We start from the raw sequence: 20,772 nt of genomic DNA on the forward strand, positions 1-20,772 counted from the left end.
CCTTTAGGCTAATCTTTGTTCTTCAGTTGCTTTAGAGTAAATAGCTTTATGATGAATTAATTTTACTGTCTTTCGCTAAAGATGCATCAAACATCAGTTTTTCCTCATTCTCGCTTTTCTGTGTTGATGATGGGCCATTTTTTTCCTCTTCTGAAAGCGCCAATAAAGGAGATAATAAGCTGGTTTCGGCTGAGTTTCAGAATGTTTTTGAAATGGATGTTCATGATTAGCAAATCTTCATGGCACAGTCACAGCTTTCTTATTTTGTAGTCTGTTTGGCTTGACAAACTATTAATTTACTGAGGAGATTATCGTAGCTGGCTGTTAAATGATCTGAGTTACAGCAGTTGGGATTACTCTCACAACTCTTTTAGGAATTCTTCCCCTTTCATTGCAAGATACTACAAAAGAGCTTGGATTTTGACTGTATTTGGTCTACGAACTCCACCAGCAAAGTTGTTACTCACAGCTGCCAGAAGAGCTGTGGCTTGGGCCATACTTCAGAGAAAGTGTTTCACCTCCTTGGGATGTCTAGTTACTGGAGGAAGAAATACTGCTCCCACTTGCCTCAGTAAATTCCAGGCAGGAGGATTCTTTCTGCTAAGAACAGAAATCGGTGATGAAAGAATATTTATGTGGGGTTTTCTGTTTGTTTTTAGTGCTAACCTTTTTAATCACAAAAAAATGTGCAGGGAATTCCATTTTCCTAGAGCAGAGCTGGCATCAAGTGAGAGAGTTTCTGTGCTCACTGTTAGAAGCCTTTTCCTAGCCAGCAATTTGCTTTCCCAAACCCACCTATCTCTACATGACTTTGTGACCAATTACTTTTGCTGTCTAATTTCTCTGGCTGTTTCTGCTGAGACCTCTCTTCACCAAATTAAAAAATACTGAGTTCCTGTCATAAACTTCAGCTCTCATGGGCGCGATTTTTTATTATTTTTGCACATAGCGCTTGTTTTGAGCAGCAGAGTTAGTTTCAACAGTCTTCTTGAAAAATATTTTAAGACTTATTTTAGGAAGTTTTATACTTATTTCTTAAAAACAGTATAGAATTGATAGATGTGAAAATCACTGATTTCCAAAAAAATTCATTGAAGGCTTTTAAAGCATGACCGAAAACGGCAATGAGGTATTATCCCAGTTTTGAGGCAGTAGTTACAGTTATTCAAACCAGCTTTTATCTGTGCTTACACAAAGTCCTGCTAGCCTTTGTTCTGTTAAAATATTAGATGGTTATGTAAGAAAACACCTCTTCTCTACTATATCATGTATTTATTTGAGGTCATTTGAGCAGCTGGAGCCAACAATGCCAAGACTGAAATGTCTGGTATTCTGGTTGCAGGGTATTTTCAAGAAAAAGGCTTGGTCTTTGGAATTTGCTTCCTGAGTGTGGGAGCCTGAATTTAGTACAAATTCTGATGTTTCTTCAGGTCTTTCAAAGTAATTGATCAGATGCTGTATTGATTCACTCTTTCTTTTTTTCCTGAAATATTTTTTGTATTTTGTATTTTTTTGTTTATTTCCAGGAACTTCAAAACTTACTGTATTTTACAAATTAAAAAGAAGGAAAATAGAGTGATTACTGTTGAAAGAACAAATTGGTGTTGTACCTACCATGTAAATATCAATTATTTAATTTCATAACTGAGGAGAAAAATGGGGCTTCTTACCATGTAAAATGACAGACCAATGCTTCTTTTAAAGAACAATCACAGGTGAATGTCTTTCTGCATTTTTGGGCTTGTTTCTACCTGACAATTTACAAGAAATGTGGCAATTTTTATAAAATTCAAAATTCAGGTATTAATGGATTGTAATGTCTATACTGAGTTTGAATCATCCTACAATTTAACATGTAATTTACTATGCATAATGAATTGGGAAAGCAAAGGTAAAGACAGAGGTGGCAGAGGGGAAGAGTATGTTTAAAAATGTATAGTACTTACATTAAAAGCACGCTGTGAGGGAACAGAGAGTTAGAAAATCTATTTTAACTAAGCCACTGGCTGTAACAAATTAGAATTCTTTGATCTGTAGCGTGTTCCCCTGACAGTGGAGCATGACAGTGTCATGCCAGTTGAATCAGTAAAACACTGTTGGATGAAGTAGACTCTTTCTTTTCCTTTTTTTCCCAGTGACGATGCTCTTGCTGTAAAGCGCTTGCAAATAAAGGCAAGAGGCTTTTGGGAGATGTGCACTTTAAGGGCACTGGTCCACAACGAGAGTGTGCAGGAGACCAGCAGTGTTCATGTGGAATCCCATGTGCCTCATGGCAGGCAATAAACAAATCCAAATAAACAAAGCCAAAATTATTATTTGGAAGAAAATAAAATTAGGAGCTTGTTTTCACAGCACTCACCTCCAGCTCTCGGTCTCATTTCACTTCCTCCACATGAGCATCAGTCTCCGTGTTCAGTGAGGCTGGCGGCTGATCCCTGTGGCTGTCATCTCCAGCAGTCACAGTGGGGAAGGAGCAAGACAGGCTGCCCCCAGCCCCAGCAGCACTGCCTTTAGCTAAAACAAACCCTGAAACTGTACCTTCAGTTTTTAATGGTTTAACCTGCCCTGTGGAAAACAATCCCAGTGTTCCGATTAAAACAATGACATCTGCAATTTCACTTTTGCTGTATATTGCTGTAGGGAATTCCTTTCTATTTTCATCTCGTATGGATTCCAAGACTATTTTTCAGTTTTCTTTTTTATGATGGCAAAATCTAAAACATCTATTTTCTAGATACTGCAATTGCAAGACAAAGTTATTGTGTTATTACATTTCTAGATTGAGCAGAAGACATTTACCTAGATGTTTCTCAGTGACCCTTGTTCAAAAAATGGGCCGTACATTCTGCTGAAGGTTGTTCAATTTACCAGTTCATTAGCTGAAGGAGCCTTAAGTGATGCCAGAGTGTGGGGAACTTTCAGAAAAGTTTACATGCCTCTTACTCTCTGCCAAACATGTTGATTTTTAAAATCCTTGCAATGTTTTCTTGGTTTATCTTGGCCACCTTTTTCGAAGCAAAAGTCTGTCAAAAATGAGTACAAGGAGGATGCAAATATAAGTCTTTAACGAGGTCTGTGTTTGATAGTCTTAGAACAAAAGGGCAGTTGCAAAATCGGTACAGAAGAAGTTACTTGGAAAACCAGAATATCTACGGGTATCTAAGCCATGTTATATGCAACCACACAGAATTCAGTGATATGTACTGGGCATAATGCATGCAGCTGAGGATAGACTGCAGCCCCATTATGTTGTACATAGAGACCAAAAGATCATTTCGCAGTTTTGCTGATTGAGCTGAGAGGATTCAAGTGTCTTTATAAAATGTGTATAATTTCTCTGGCTGAAGCAATGGTGCCATGTGCTTCAAAAGTCATTTATCAGCAGACTTGGGGAAAAAAACAAAACAACAACCAACCCTGTAATAAATCACATCTTTCTTTTTCTGGCTTTTGTGACTTAACACTATGAAATCTAGTTTGCTTTAGCTATGCCGTCAGGCATTTCTCCTCTTAACTAAAGTTGCACCTACAAAAAGATGTTTGTGCTGATATATCTGTGTTTATACTGGGGCTTTTTGTTTAAACATGTTGTAGAGATATTGCACCCTTCCCCCACCTTGCCTCTGAGTTTTTAGGTTTTATATCTAAAAATAGTTCATGGTCTGTCTCACAGTGAAACCGGCTGGTGTTTTTTTCATTACACTGATTTTCATTTGGTTCTGATAGATTTTTGGCCTTTAGCATTTCTATGTGGTTAGCTCTCTACAGTTTTTATCATCATGCCATGAAGTATTTTATTTATGGAGATAAATTGACAAAATTTTTAAAATACTTCTTTGATTTTGAATGGACAGTATAGGCCATGCTCTGGGTTTTTCACTTGGAGGTCTGGGTATCAGTTTGAGTTCAGCCATATTGCAGTCTTGCCTGTCTCAAGTGAATATTTGTCATGCCACAAACTCATTTCAAAACTTGGAATGATTTAATAAACATCAACTTGAAAAACAATCTGTAATCTATAGAAACAAGATGTACAGATATTGGTATATTAACAGAACCACATGCAAGACATGTTATTTTTGGATTTAGTCAGTGTGACTAGCTGCAGTATCTCAGAATTCTATTCAAAAAAAAAAAATCCTAAAAATACTCTGGGATTGGGCCTGACAATTTAGGTTTTGAATAGCTTATTGATGGTTCCTAATATGGCATTATGCTTTTAATTTTCATAGGAAAATTAATGTATCTTTTATTTTAGGGATTAGACTACCAATTACCACACCTATTCACCTGTATTAGCAATGTTAATGTTGAAGTCCTTGATAAACTTTGATTTACCTCTTTTACTCAGTTTTCTTCATGAACTCTTCTGAGAGTTCTGCTTAGATTAGATGTTAGAAATTTTTTTTTCACAGAAAGGTTTGTAAAGCATTGAAACAGACTGCCCAGGGATGTAGTGAAATCCCTATCCCTGGAAGCGTACAAAAAACATATGGATATGGCTTTTGAGAACATGGTTTATTGGTGCACACAGTGGTGGTGCTAGGTAGGACTTGATGATCTTAAAGGTCCTTTCCAGCCTTAACAATTCTGCCAGTCTATGATTCTGTGAGAGTTCAGTAAGAAATGTGTATGCTCATAATCTATGGTGAACAGTATTGATTTACTCAAATACTTTTGAGTGCATATCCCATAAAATGTCCATTGGTTAAGGCACATGGGGTTTGCTTTGGACCACTCATGAGAAGTAACAACACAAATAGTATCATCAAGGTGCCATGACTCCACACACATTTCTTTCCTGTTACGGGATCTGTCTCTTACGTGAGCAGATCAGAATGCTAGACAACTGCCAGTTTAAATTAATCTATGGAACTAAACAAAAAATATTCACCAGGAGTGCGTACAATAACAGGAACTGACTGCCAAGACTTTCAGGGAAGAAGTGCTCTTCTAGGTCCAGTTCTTGCACTGAGGACGTTCCGTGGTGGATGCACTTACTTTGAAGTGTAGCATGTGCAATTGCAGCATTAAATTGCTGCTCTTGCTCAGGATTGACATCTAGCAGTGACTTGTATGGAATTAGTAGATAATGCTCACTCATTTTATAGGTAAAGGTGTAATTTGGAAACGAGGGGTTTTGGGAGGTGAGTCTTCTATTGCAGTAGTTTGTTTGGCTTTTTAAAATATCTCCTGTGAAATTAAGTTCCTGAGAATTAGAATGTTTAGCATGTGATGTTCTATTTTAGTATGAACTGTGGACAATATGTGATAAGGACAGTAACTAATAAGAATAATCATATGGACAGAGGCACTGGAAGAAAATGTACTACAAAAGGACTGAATATAAGTTCTAGCACTACTTTAGTAATGAATCTGTATATGATGACCTGAATGTCTGAAAAGGAAATGCCATCAAATATCTGTAAAGTCGAAAATGAGCATAGACTGAAATTATTTCTTTTTTTGATAGGCTATTTTTCTTTCCACAGAACTTTTTTTAAATTTAGAAAGTGATAAATAATTGCATTACTGTTAGTATGTGGAGACAGATACGCTATGCTACCAGGAAATTACATAAGCTTAGGATTGGTTTGTTGTGAAAATGTTAGGAGCACTAAAAAAACACTTTGTGATTCAAGATAGCTGGTATGATTTCATGGAAAGGAAAGTCATGACTCATTAACCAATTAGAGTTCTTGAAAGATCAAAGAGTTATAACATAGCCTTGCTTCTTTTTTCTCCTCAAAAATAAGTTAGCACTACTCATATGAATTCGTATTATGCTCAAGAGTACACTTCTTACAGCATCCTAACTTTTTTATTACAATTTAGTTTAAGTGTCATCTCTTTAAAGAGCTTATGCTGATTTTGTTCTAACGCACAAGTAAACGGTTACTCCTACCCAGCTGGCTCTAGGTGATCCTGCATGAGCATGGGGGTTGGAACAGATGACCTCCAGAGGTTCCTTCCAACCTCAGCCGTTCTGGGCTTCTATGATTGTATTATAAACTATACTGTTAACAGGTTTTCTTCCTTGGGAGTATAGTTTCCCGTTGGGAAACCAATACATTGGGTATGTAATTCCATTGTCAACCCTGTAAACTATAGGGTAAGAGCGAATTCATCAAAATGAAGGTTTTGTAGTGAGATGATGAGGGAACTAAGTATTTCCTTTTTAAAACTTCCAAAATATTTTTTTCATCTCATTGCACGCTTAAATGTTACAATTTTATTTAATTTTATTTAATGAAAAATATTGGTAATAACAGTGATATTTTCTTTACTGTTATAACTTTTCTACTTTCTGTCTGCTAGTCTGATATATGCACTAAGTAATACGATGCTCTTAGAATTTTCATCAGCAGTACAGATTTCAATCTCAGCCTTACTGTTGAAGAAGATGATCCTTGTTCATTCCAGTTCTGTTACTTTTTCATGGAAATTACATAGATCATTTAAACTCAAGTTGTTATAGTTGATGCGTTGGTTTACTGCAAAGCTTTTCTGCTGTGGAGCCTTCACTGTTTTGAGGAAAGTTTGGGAATTCCTAGCATATCAAGCTTCCTTGCTTGGATATAAAATACCTAGCCTAATTCCCCAGCCTGAGAAGGACTCCTGATCATATTCAGTGTTCTTTCAAGTGGGGTTTGGTGTATTCTTTTTATGTGAAGCTTAGAATTAACCTAAATAAAATGTTTATTGACTTATCCATATCACTGCTTGAGCTTCCTCTCAACACCTCTGCCTTGGGCCAGATGCAAGATCCCATGTCTCATTATAAGCTTTGGGTTTTGTTTCTCTCCTAACACTTTAAAGGGAATACCTGGCCATTTCCCAGCTGGGTCTGATAGTAAAAGGGTTAGCAAGTCACAGGTCTTTAGTCCATCCTGTTAAATACAGTTATGACTCAGCATAGCAATGTGGGTATTTTTAAACTGGATTTATTTTTAACCCCATTTAATCTGTAATTTAGAAAAAAAAATCTCATTAGAGAAATTGTAAGAATTGCAGGCTAAGCAGTATATACTCTTTTTTTTTTTTTTTTTTTTTATTTTTTATTGGTAATCTGAACATTAATTAGACAACCTAAGTCCTGAGACTTAAGAAAAGTAATTTCCGGTTTCTGAAAATGCTAGTAAGTCTTCTGATGTGATGCAAAAAAGGTTTTTGATAATTTCTTTTCCATACTCATTCATTTAAAATCCATGAATGTTAACAGTTTTTATATACTGTAAAAGAGCACGTTATTTACCTAATTATCCTTCTAAGTGTAAGCAGAACACCAGGCTTAAATATGCATAGGCTAGTCGTGCTGTGTGTAGGGGGTGTTAAAGCAAAAGCATGTTCTCTCTGTAGCTTCAGTCCTGCAGCTGACAGCTACTTTTTCAGGTCTGACCCTGCTATCTGGTATCATTAACCTTCTTTCTTACTCGGATCTCTTCTGTCGGTAAATCAATCTTCACTACTTACACCTTCTTTTTTGGGGAGATCATCTGGAACCAGGACAGGTACATATACCCATTTATAACAGAGTTGTAGGCTGTAGTGCCTTTGGTCTTGCCTGTGCCTTTTTTCTCAAGCATTTCTTAGCACGGCCTGCTTGCGACTTTAGCCAGGAATGAGTTTATTTATAGGCAGTCCTGCATGCTGAAGAGGAGGAGGCTAGTTGTCCAGACAATTATCTGGGGTTAGCAAAAAAAGCATCCCTTAGTTTGGTGCAGCTGCACTCCAAACAGCAGTGCTAGCTCTCCCTTTCTGCTGCCAGCTGTGCTGCCAGGTTCCCTGTGAGCGCTCAGCATGTTTGTGAGAGGCACGCTGGCCTGCAGGATGGTTTGCCCTTTACCATCAGCCAGGGTTGTCTAGGACTTGGCAGAACTAACCCGGGAAGGAAAGGGAGAGCCTGTTCCAAGTGTAATCAGCAGTTCACTTTGCTAGTACTTGTTCCATTGGTTCATTGTAAAAAGCTACCAGAAGCTGGGATGGGGATGAAGGGAGACTAAACAGGAAGAAATTGAATGTTCTATGGAAACAAAGTTTTTAGGTTGGGTAGCATGATGCCATGCAGAAACACACAAGGTGCCTTCCAAAATCCCAGCATGAGAAGTAAATGGGTGTGAGTCTCTCAGCATGAAGCCCTGCTGGAGCTGACTCGCCCTTCTGTGTACCAAACTAGAGACCATTCTGTTTGTGCAATCAGTTAGTGTCGCTGGGTATCTGTAAAAATGTCTGAGGAGAAATGGATGTTTGGATTCCTTCCTCCTACAGGGAAGATTATATGGATAAATAAGCCAAGTAATTCCTGATGTCATCCCTCCTTTCCATAATATGAAGTGCATTTTCTCTCTGTCTTTATCCTGAATGACCATGGCCTCCAACAGACAAATTGTCTATTGCAGCTTGTATTTTCTTTGCTTTTCCAGACAACAGCAACCACTTAAATATATAAATATTTAATACTGTACAATAGGTCTTGCTTCTGGCTAGGAAGCGTGTAAAAATTTTCTCTGTCAGTTGCCTGCCAGAGGTTACCATAATTTTTTTTTTCATTAACATCATCAGAAGGTTTCTTGATCAGCTGAATAATTTCATTCCACTGTAGATAATCATATTTAGCGTAAGAACTTAATATCTCATTGACTTCAGAGTCTGACAAATAACAGACTACTCTAATAACTAGACTTGTTGTGTTTGTTCCATTTCTGGGAGCTAACTAGAAGGACCGTGTGAGTTATAAAACAGCTCCTAAAATGTCAAAATAAAAACATGGGTAGATAATGACAGAAATACTCAAAGTTCCTTTTAAAATATAGAAATTCTCATCCTCTTCTCTTGATGGTTGCCATCCACAATTGGATTTTAGGATATTTAGGACAGCAAAGTGGCAGTTTTGCATAATCTCTAAAGACCAAAAATCTTGATGCAATTCTTGAATGAGCTAAGACAAATCTCTGCCATTCTCTTAAGCACATCTTTGTTTTAAGTTTTGAACAAAGACTGTATCTTTGGAGACAATCACAAACCCACCGAAGGAAAGGACGGATCATCACACTTCTCTGGATTCTGCCATTAATCTGCAGAGAGAAATTTTTGTTTTATTTTTTTGTGTGTTGCTTGTGAGAAATATATCAGACCCTGAATAAATTTCTCTATAGGGGCAATTGATTTACTAGTGGGTTCTGAGTAAGGAAAACCACTGAAAGTTTCTGCGATGTTTATGCTGGACAATATGACCATGTTTTCATGGTTTCGTGTGGTTTCAGTCCCTACAGTGAATCACAAAAGTAGAAACCTATTAGAAAACTGGGGATGGGGCATGCATGTGTCTGAAGTTCTGCATGTTGATACTGAAGGGAAAGTAGAATGAGGTGTATATATGAGGAAGAGCATAATTCCCAGCAGGAAATGATGACAGTTCGAAAGAGACGATTTACTCTTGGTTATTTTTATATTTTCAGTGTAGACGGATGCTGCTGCTACTTATGCTGAACACAGGTCTTGAATTCAGACAGTTTCTTTTGCTTAGGTGCCCAGAGAACAAACAAATTGAGAGACGGGGAACACAGAAAGAAAAACATGGGACTCTAGTTTTTTCACACATGGGAAAAACATTTCCTCTCCATCTGCTTTCCCTGAATCATGCAATTGGACAACACTTTCTGGTATCCCTCTGCCTCATGCTGATCAAACCAGCAAGTGTGTAACTTTGTCAAAAGTGCTGAAAGCTGCCTTCCACAAGACAAGACTCCAAAATTCTTTGTTGACCTGAAATTTCTCAAAACTTCATCAAAATTTAGCGGCATTCTACTTAGGAAAAAGAGAAGAAAACCTGTTGCATTTCTAATGTCCATTATTATATATTACTGCTTTTAATTGTGTTGTTCTTACTGCTGCTGATTTTTTTTTTTTTTCCAGAAAACTTAAAATACACAGAAATAGGCTAAACTTGTCAAACTAACTGTCTGCTTTTCATCTTTAAAATCAAAGTAAGACTGGCCTTTGACTTCATTAAGGCCATGGAGTTCACCAATAATTCCTGTAAATAAGGGTGCAGAATACCTCTGGAAATCCTAGCGTAAAAGAACTTTGCACAGGCATAATGGTTTTGGTATTTCTGTGCCTCTTTCAAACCAATCTTTTTTCAAATGCCCTTTAAAATTTTGATATCAATACAATTGACTTTCACTCTGAAAAAATTCCTGAACAACCTGTATATTAAAAGAGTCAGCTAATCTATACCTGTTCTGTAAATGAAAGCAGAGGCATGCCCAAGTATACGAAATAATAAGTAAATCCCCCTTCTCAATGGCAAAATAACCTGCAGCTTTGCTTTCAGCAGTACATTTCATGAGTGGGTTGAGCTCTCCCTAAGTAATTAATAACTCTTAAGCTGTCTGAATAGTTTCCCTTGAGTTGCATCATATAATGTGTCGTATGAAAACAACTTGAGGCCTAATGTAACATGAAACTATATAGTGCATCTTAATGTGATTTGAGGAAGATGGATAGGAAGGAAATTATTTCTTATTCTGACAGAAAAGACAGCTGTTCTTAGCTTTTATTTGAAAAGAATTTGAAATACACTTTCTAGGCAGTGATTGCTAAGTTGTTCTAGTTAGTTGATTCCTGTTCTCCTGTTGTACCAGTCAAATTAGGTAAAAACTGAGAATCAAAAATATAGCAATTTGTTGTAGAAATATTGAGACTAATGTGGAGATTTTTGTATTTGGTCCGCCTGAGCCTTACTTTTTTATTCATAATAGATCTGAGTTTAAATACTTTGCAAACATAAAAAGGCTAACATTTCAGTGTCTCCGTCAACAAAGTACTAAACGAATCATTACCCAACACAGGAAAGTTTTTTAAACTAACTCCTCAAGCTCTGGTCACCAAATTATTGTAACATTGTCATGTTACAAGTGACATATACCAGGTAATGGTATATGTCAGCTGGAAAAGATATGTCTTGCCATAGACTCTAAACATCTCTCACTTCACTCTCAGGAAATGCAAGTTGGCTCATCTTTCTCTTCTTGGAAGATATACAGCAAGCTGGAGGCTTCATCAATACTTGTAAATACGGAAGTTTATCATATACTGTAGTGTATTCTCATTCGATATGGAACAATTAGAGTTCATAAGATGTAAAAATAGATGCTGCTTTTCCATTAGTGCTTTTTTTAAAAATAAAAACAAAAGGTAAATAAAGGATTGCCTTACTAAATTTGATATGGGTAATTCAATGCTGCTTTACAAAGATAGAACTAAAACTGTTTATAGCACAGTGAATACACAGTTAATTCATTCATAATTACTTCTTTTAGTATGCTAGCACTAGCAGTTCCAGCTGGTATGTGCATTTCAGAACTTTTGAGGAAACAAATGAATAAAGAAAATGTTTTGCCAAAAATCATTCTATACTTAATCTTTATAAAGAGTGGAAGGTATGAGCAAATACAGTGGTAATGTTCATGCAACATTCCTATAACTCTTCTTCTGGTAACCTCATAATGTACAGTCATAATATACACCTGTTTTTAGGAAAAATTATGACTCCATTTAATCCAATAAAAAAGAGGAGAATGCAGCAAAAACTTTTGCAACTCTGTGTATACATGTGCTTTTATAGAGTGGCACACAGTAGCTGCAAGAATGTTAATGTGTATTTATTATCATTCTGGCTGCATCTGCCTCATTTTTCAACCAGTGAAACATTAAGAAATACCTGAATGTATGGATTTTTAACGTATCTATGTATGATCTAAAACCTTGTATTGTTGGGAATCTTCTTGCTGGTTATTGATGGTCTCCTCAATTTGCCAGCTTGGGCCTCTGTAATTTACAGTAAATCTCAGTCCAGCAGACCAGGGTGGTGTAAATTCAGACCTCTGTATTCAGTTCATGTGCTTCAATTCCTGCTATTGTTTTCTGTAGTTTCCACCACGGGTGTGCTTTGCTTTGAGAACACAGTGCTCCATTCATCAACTTTATTTTTTTATTATATACTACTGACAATATGGACAGAGGGAGAGAATCAAACTGTCGAAATTCCACCTAAAGTATAAATTAGTCAGACTCTGGGCGCCTGAGTCTGAGAATAATTCAAATTGCCCACTCTCAAGCACCACCCAACCCCTAGTGGCACCTAAAATGAATAATTTTGGACAACTGATTTCCCCCGGCGTCGGGGCATAAATTCCAGGCATGCTTAGAAGCACCATGGCTTACGTAGACAGGCTTGTAACTCCCACCCAAGTTTCATTGTGACACAAAGATGTGTTTAGACATGCCAGAACTTTGCCTGAGGTCCCTAGAGGTGCCTAAGTCATTGACGGTGCTTAAATCACACATAGTAAGTTTGGACAGCATTGAATTCAACACAAACCACAGCAATCATGAGTGTTTTGAGTGTAGAAAAGGAAGAGAGCACCTTTTTAACAGCCTTAAAGGTCTGAGCAGTTATGGGGAAAGGATGTCTGGTCTGGTAAGAAAGTTTAACAAGAATGGGAGAACTTAACTGAAAAGGATAATTTATTTTCATGAAGATCTCAGATTTTTTGCTCCCAAGTCTGATGATGTAATTTGGTTCAGACCTGTTGTCCAAAAAGGCATCTGGTTGAGAGATCAGATGCCAAGGATACCCTCATCTGCTTGTCTGTGTTAATTTGTCCGTTCTTTTGTCTTGTCTTTATAGATAAATTTGCACACTTACCAGTTGCTACCCATATTTCTGTAACATTATAACTTGCTTAGAACCTGTCATTTCTCTTACTGCTTTTGGTGTAGACACCATGATCTGATACGCTAAGTTCATGTTCTCAGTTTGTGCTGTGTGTACATCTGTAGACTTTGAGGTGAGCTTGGTTAGGTTTCCTTCACCCTTTTTCTCTCTCTTTTTCTTATTGTTTTAATATTGTGCCAGGTGGAAAGGTTGAATAGTCTGTGTTGGAGTACTTTTTGGGCTGTGGAAGTGTGGAACAACTTGCTTTTGAATTTTTTATTGACATTTAATGCTGATCCTTAATTGGTTTCACCTGTACACAATACCTTGTAAGTTTTCTCTGGTTTTAAAATTTGTAGATGTGATCAGGTGAAACAGTATATTAAACATTCGAAGAACTTCTGAATTTCAAATTCAGTATTCCATGAAATTTCGGTTTGGCTTTTCTCATGTTCCAACATGAAGTTTTATGTTCATTTTTCTTTTTGGTCTTTAATTTTCCCATCAAATGTCATTATATATTTATCGTTTAAAACATGTACACACTTTGCCTATTTTTGAGGATTTTTAACTGATTTTACAGAGTAGAAGATACTATGGTAATAATACTTAAATATCAATGAAGTATCTTACTAATCATCTGTACCTAAGGCACTTCAATGCCCAATGCATGCTTTTTTATTCTATTACAGTCACTTGAAGCCATTCAGGGACCAAGAGCATAGGGGAAATTACGTATGGTAGCAGATAGCCTGCAGTTTTCTGGGTATTTCATCCCGTTATTCTGTTCTTTTTCACATTCACCATCTGGCTAGAAGGGTTGACTGTTAAGTGTATACTTTAACGCATCTTTTAATGACTTTTTGGTCACCAAGGAATCATCATGTAGGTATCAATGATAACTCTTCTCAAAATAAAGATACTGCTTCTGTTGTCTCTCTGGTTTATGGTAGTTGTATATTAATTTGTGCTGCTTGTTGGCCAGACACTGCAACAGGTTTCCCAAAGAGTTGTGGAATAATTTCCATTCCAGATACTTCCAAATCTCAGCAGGACAGGACTTACAGTAACTTGATATAATTTTCAGGTTGTCCCTGCTTTAAGCACAGGATTAGATCCATTGACCTCCAGAGGTACTTTCCTACCTAAGTCATTTTGTGAATCTAACTGAATTTATCCTTAGTCCAATTCTGCTTAAAACTTGCCTCTTTGGTTGACTTTGCTGAAATCAGTAATGCTCTTAGGAATTAAATAGATGTTGTCTGCTTTTCTCATTTCTCCTAATACAGTTTTCTTTGTCAGCTCAAAGTAAGAGAAGTTAGAGTGAACTCCTGCTGGTTTTTGTAATGCTGGCCCATACCTTAGCTCTTGTTTTGTTTCCTGAAATGGTTTGATAAACAGTTAAGGAAAGTAAATTTATATCACATATACTCACACAACCAAACTTACTTGAGAAAATTCTGAAAGAAACACAATTTTACAAGACTTAGTACTGTCATACATCTAGGTGGCTCTGAAAGTGTTAGGAAGGTGTGCAGTAAAAAGTGATGGAGGGGGGTGGGTGGGTGTGTAAAATAGTGCCACCTTGCCTTCCAAACTTACCATAGCAATCATGGTTTCCTCTCATTTGATGAAGACTTCTGATCATTTCTCTTCCACAGTTGTCTATTCTTTGCCCACTAATGTGGATTCCCCTGTGTCCCAATATGGAACTTAGCTGGGAAAGTTAATTGATTTTGAAGAGCTAATCAGATGCTCCCACAGCCAGATATCCTGTCTAGCTTACAGCTGTAAACCTGAGATACCATCTCCTTAGCCTGCCTGGGGTGCAGGAAACCAGAGGGCTGATCCCATATCCAGATAGTTTATTGTTCTGCAGACACACACTCATGCCCAGTGAAGGCATTTTTTTTATAAATCATAAAACATATTCTTTATGCTACATTTGAAATACGTAGTATGAAATCTAGATCTAAGTACAGCCAAGCCTATTCTCTTTTGCCTTGCCTTCTGGCATTCCAACATCTACAGCCGTACAACAGCATATGGGTCCACTAACAATGTGGGACAGCAGCCAATTTGGTCCTGGGATAAAACAGGAATCAGCTGTGGGAAATAAGCCAAAGCAATGTGATTCCCACATAAGGGACTTAAATAGGTGCTAGTCCTTAAAGAAGCTCTTTGGCAGGGTTTAGAGCAGGCTTCTCTGCACAGGAGGCATTTTCCTGAGATCCTAAGTTAAGTACAATAATTTCCAGGAGGGTTGTGGGGCTATTGTTTCATCAGCTGTAGTGCTTTGCTCTTTCTTTCCCCCCACCTTTGTTGTTTGTTTTATTTTGTTTTGTTTTTAATAAAAGCTTTATAGCACATTGCTGTACAATTATAATTCCATTAGTATTTTTTTAGAACTAAGCCATTTACTTCACATGATTGTGGGAAATAAACTGGAGGAAATTTTTCTGCTGCGTGGGGTCCTCAGGTTTCCTGAGCTCTGATCCAGGGAATGCTTTTTACACCATGGCTAGCTGGTCACAAACAGCAGTGTGAACACTTTAGCTACTCCTTTGCTGTGTAGAGATCTGTGGTTTTAATTTTCTCACCTCTGTCTTAGAAAAGAAATTATTTGAAATGCAGAAGCTTCAAATGAAATAAGTTGATTGTACCATGCTAATTTATGTAGTACAGAATTAGTGTATATTTAATGGTTACCAAAGTCTGTAGAGTTGAGGTACATATTTTGGTTTTTGTGAAGTACAAACTTTTCAAATAGTTCATACAAGTGGTGTTGCAGTGCATTCTGTGATATAGGCCAGACTTTTTTTTAGAGATATTGACGCATTTTGGGTAAGAAAGGAATAACAAAATCAAACAACAGCAAATCATTTTTTCTGAAATACATTCCTTATTTTTTGTCAAGCTTGCTAAAGTCCAAGTTTTCTGATGCTCAAGATGTCCGAATCATTGCCCATGGACATCACTGGATCAAATCCCTGCTCAAAGCAGGACCAACTTGAAAATTAGATCAGGTTATTATGAGCCCTGTCCAGCTGTGTTTTGAAAGTCCCCAAGGATGGGGATTATTCCACAAATCCTCTACAAAACATACTCAAGTATCCCAAGCGATAAATTGTGAAAAGCCGTATTTTAAAATACTTTCATGTGGGGCATTCACTTTGCATCAGTTCTTTTTAGACTCCTATTTATATTAATCAAAGATGCTAAGAAAGAAATTAACAAGATTTTCAGTCATTTATTCTTATAAAGAGACTGAATTGTACTTTTGAGAAGAAAAACTTCTGAATGCCGAGGCCTGTGAATTTGTATGAGTGGGAGCAAGTGTTTGGCTTCTTGTTTTCACCAGGTATTATTTTTGTTCATTCCGTTTAAGCAGTGCTTGTTGTAAGAATAACAAGAAATCTTTTTCCTCCCTCCTCTTCCAGGCAAGTATTTCCAAATGGGCTTCCTGAAGAATACTCCCTAATTGCCACGTTCCGTGTACGGAGAAGTACCAAGAAAGAGCGTTGGTATATATGGCAAGTTTTAAATCAGTATGACACACCTGAGGTTAGAGTCATCTTTGACTTATTTCTTCAAAAAGTTTCTTTTTCTTTTTCCCCCTATTAACATAATATATAATAATGGATGTTTCACCACTGGATTTAGCTAAAGTTTATATGAAATAGACAGACTGCTCTGAAATAATTGATAATTTGTTGCAGGAATGACAGCAATTTAGCAAAATCTATTCAGTTTAGACTGCAAAATAGAATCAAATGCATGTTATGATTTATAGCTGATATTTAGTTACCAATTTACATAGAAGAATGCTTCATAACATAATTCTTGCCCAGTGTATGTAGTTGAAATATTTTTCTTATATATAGTTTATGTATGTGCTTATTTCTTATAACTTTTACATAACCACTTCTTTTATTTTGTCTTGTTTCCAGATTTCTGTCCTCCTGGATGGTACAAAAAAGGTGGTGGAGTATATGACCAAATCCACTCAGGGAAATATACTGCACTACACTTTTAAGAGTCGAGAAATTTATCCATTGTTTGATCGGCAGTGGCATAAGCTTGGTATTAGCGTGCAGTCAGGGATCATTTCCCTCTATTTGGATTGTAATTTAATTGAGAGAAAGCAGACTGATGAAAAATTCACCATTGACTTGCAGGGAAGGACACTGATTGCTTCTGGTGCTGCGGATGATAAGCCTGTAGATGTGAGTAGTATGAAAGGACAAACAGACAACTTGGAGTAAAGTTTTAGCCATGCTTTTACTAACACAGTCATAAAGAATCATGTAGATAAAATGTTCAAACCCAGTCATTATTTTTGAGTGTGTATTCTTAATTTGAAGTCCTTAAGTGTTTTTCTCTAAACATTATTCAATGCTGTACCATCTGCTAAGACAAAGCTGTTACGTGCATAGAACTCAGTCCTGGTTTAAGGAGTCTGCTTTCCTGTATTTAATTTGGAGAGAGAGGCACATAATTACCATAGACATATTATTGCTATGTTTAAAGATAACTTTCAGTGCTAATTTTTTTCTTTCATTTTTAGTAAGATTTATTTATAAGTTTGTATCAGTCATCTGTTACACTTTGATACAGGGAAGACACGAAACAGATAAGGGTTACCTCTGTACTGAGGTGTTCTAGAATAATTCAGCTATGTAGAAATAGGTGCACATTGTTCAAAGTTGTCTCTCTCTTATCCAAAAGGGAAGGGTTAGGAAGTGGTTGGAGGTGTGTTTCCTGCAGCCTTTGGTGCAAGAATTACACAAGGAAGCCCCATAATATTCTGGGCTATGTTCTGTCCCAGGGATGCTCTCTTCTGTTTCCTCATGCAAGGAGCTCACGACAGGTAATTTGAAATCATCAGGAAATGTCAGTTTAAGTACACTGACACACAGCTACCAGGGTTAAAGCATCTGCCTTGGAGTTCATAGTGACTGTCAGAAAGCTTCAGCGATGTTATGTACGCTGTTGGGTTCCAGAGGAGAATAGCACATTCTAACTGCAAGCTAATGCTGCAGGAGGAATCATTCTTGGGCAGCACTAAGCACTTTGGCCTGGACTCAGAGCTCTTATTTTATGGACCCAAGCTCACACTTTGTTTTATTTTCTAAGACTTGAGTTCAACGTTTTTTGAAATGTGTGTATAGTTTCCTCATTTCCAAATAGCATGCCAGAGAAAGAGCAGTTTCTTTTGTGCTGGTTGCAAGGCATGAGCTGGATGATTCTGAGTGGAAGTTGTCAATTGGGATTTCCACATTTGTAGGAATACATTATGGGCTTAATGCTGATGAAGGCTGCAGAGTGGATCCTGTACCAACAGTCACATTTCTCAATACCAAGTGCAAGAGGGAGATTAAGAGGATATAAAATTGACACAGAAAGAGGCATATGAGGACAGGATTAGCTAGTTAGAACATTACCTGCTTCTCATCTTCACCAATCTACCCAAAGTATCTGAAACAGAAGCTTTATGTACAGAATTTGTGATTTTTTGCTCTTCAGGTATCTTAGTGGCAATGTCCAGGCAAAGGTCTTTCCAAAGCAATAGATGTATGTGATAGAGTGCTTATCAAACCCTTACTCTAGTTCCCTGCAGAGGAAAATTCCATTCCAGAAAAGAAGGTTTGCAGAGGATGTCTACAAGGCTAAAATACCTGTGTAATATAGCAAACCAATACAGATGAATGCAACTTACATGAAAATAAATGAAGTCTTAAACGTGATTTACATCAAAGTAATAGACTGCCTAATTTGTTCCTTAAATGAGGAGCTGTGTAATTGTTTTGTATTTGTCTTTTTCTAGCATTTCAGAAATATGAAGTGTTTCAAAGAGAAAGTTTACTACACCAAGATAAGAAAAAGCATGCCGTAACACATAATTTTTTACAACTCGTATTAATTTCTTTTGTATTTCTTAATAGATTGAACTTCACCACATAGCAGTATATTGTAATTCACAACTTGCAGCAGAAGATACATGTTGTGAAATATCTGCAGACTTGGTAAGTTGTCTGTTAAAATTCAAATGTTAATACAAAAGAAATTGCTTTGTTGTTTCTTACCTAAGAGTTGTGAAGAAATTTCAATAGAGGTGTTAGTTTAATTACCTTCTAAAAATGAATTCCATATCTGGAGTCATGGTGCATAGTTTCTTGCTGCCTAAATAAGTGGTACAGTGGAACATCAGCGAAAGGCACTAGGTGCTGCTAGTGCTTTTTAAATGCATTTCTTAACATTGATTAATATCTAATTAGTAAGTGAAGAAGCCTCAGAGAATAGGAAACGAATCACTGTGATGAGTTGAGAATGGTTTCAAACAACAGAGGCCATTTCAGCAACAGTTGCATCTCATGAAGCTTTACAGATAATGTAAAAAAAGCCCATTACAGAGTCTGCATGACAGTGGAAGAGAAAGAAAATAGGACAGTGTTGAGTTTTCTTTATTTTAATACACTAAGATGAAGGAATGGGTCTTTCATAATTGGCAAGTTATAGGGGTTGGGCTTGATCCTGAAGGTCTCTTCTAACCTTGATGATTCTATGAAATACATTCTTTTTTATAATGTACATGCTGACATGTATGTATTGTTTAACATGGGGGAAACCAGTGATTTAGTTTAGAGGGTTCACTTCTCCCTCTTGTTTTGATAGACAGAATCAGTGTAAACTGGGAGATGGTAGAACCATAGGAATGCTTGAAGTTGTAAATGTAATTGTTTTGCTCAATATAGCCCATTAAAACAAAAAAACACAAACCACAAATAGCCTCAGAAAGACATTGTGTTAAATTATTGGCCTGCTAGTTGTAAGATAGGCTCCTCTGAGACAGTGGACAGTGCCATCACCACCAAGCTTGTAGTCAGCAAAAAACCCAGGGCAAGTAGAAGGACTGATTGATTTCATCCACAAAGAGATAGAGGAAAATGTACCTGGATCGGAGAGAGAAATCTGCCCAAGAACAGAGGAGCAGAAGACTGTGGGAACTGACAATGGCTTGGTCCTCAGAAGCATGAAAGATACATCATCTAATTTCAGGGGGAAATTTCAATTTTAAATAAGTATTAAGAGTTCAAATATATTTCTAAATATATTCTTGATAATAATGCAGGCTTTCTCTTGAATGTATAAGCTTATGAAAAAGTGGAACAAATGAAATTTCTGTAGGTTCCACTTGGTGCTTGGAAATACAATTTATTGAGCCGTTATGACCCAGTAGCAAAAAAAACAAGAACAAAACAAACCCTAATTACATATGAACACAAAAAGCTCAACACTTACTAAACACTTAAACATTCATTCAGCTATATAGCTAAAAACATCATCAGTTTCATTTGTAGGTCTTATGTTTAAGATGTAGGAAATGGTGGACTACTTGTTAATTACTGTCATATTGAAACCAGCATTACATTTTCAGATTTATTTTTTCACAACTCCCTTACCCATTATAACAGCCACATTTTAAGTAATTTAAGGGAAGGAATTTATACTTGGATACAAATTTCTACACTAAACAGTAAATCCTGTGAGAATTTCTCTGACAGAAGGCTTGAAAGAAACCTCATTACATTTTAATGAGAGTTTCTGAAATTTACCAGGTTCTGTTGGCTTGTCCTGTAGTATTTCTTCAGGTTGGCTCAGTTCTCAGGAGTCACAGACAGGTGAATCTTGGCTTCAGGGTTTTTTTGTTTGTTCCCAAACTAGGTATACCAGAAGTGTTTAACTAAAAAAAAAAGTTTTCCTTAGCACTCACTTTTATATTTTGCATTTTGGGGTGGGGGAGAGAACAGGACGAGGCTGAGAAGTACTGTCTTTTTTTTCTCCATGGACATTTTCTGTTTCTCCTTCACTACTAATTTTGGGAGACTTTATTCCTCTGTCTGGGCTCTTTTGGAAGAGAGAAGTGGGACAGTCAAATCAGTTTTAACTGGCATCGATTTTAGAACAGAATGATTGCAATATCTAGAATTCATTTTTTTACGGCTTTTTTCTCTGTTTGGAAATTGTTATCGCTTTCCATATATGGTTGG

General features: G+C 36.9%; 1 protein-coding gene across 7 annotated transcripts in view; it reads left to right on the forward strand.

Moving 5' to 3' along the window:
- COL19A1 (collagen type XIX alpha 1 chain) overlaps positions 1-20,772 on the forward strand; it is a 188,055-nt gene that overhangs the window by 15,065 nt on the left and 152,218 nt on the right. For all 7 annotated transcript variants that reach the window (XM_042016401.1, XM_042016398.1, XM_042016402.1 and 4 more), the window contains exons 5-7: positions 16,162-16,285; positions 16,672-16,947; positions 18,667-18,747. In XM_042016401.1, coding sequence (XP_041872335.1) covers positions 16,162-16,285; positions 16,672-16,947; positions 18,667-18,747 — 481 coding nt within the window. The remainder of the gene's footprint in view (positions 1-16,161; positions 16,286-16,671; positions 16,948-18,666; positions 18,748-20,772) is intronic.

This window comes from Corvus kubaryi, unplaced genomic scaffold (genome assembly GCF_017639235.1).
Source record: "Corvus kubaryi isolate FWS band 111438036 unplaced genomic scaffold, C.kubaryi_AGA036_p1.0 split3-73, whole genome shotgun sequence".
In the NCBI taxonomy this organism is placed as follows: domain Eukaryota; kingdom Metazoa; phylum Chordata; class Aves; order Passeriformes; family Corvidae; genus Corvus; species Corvus kubaryi.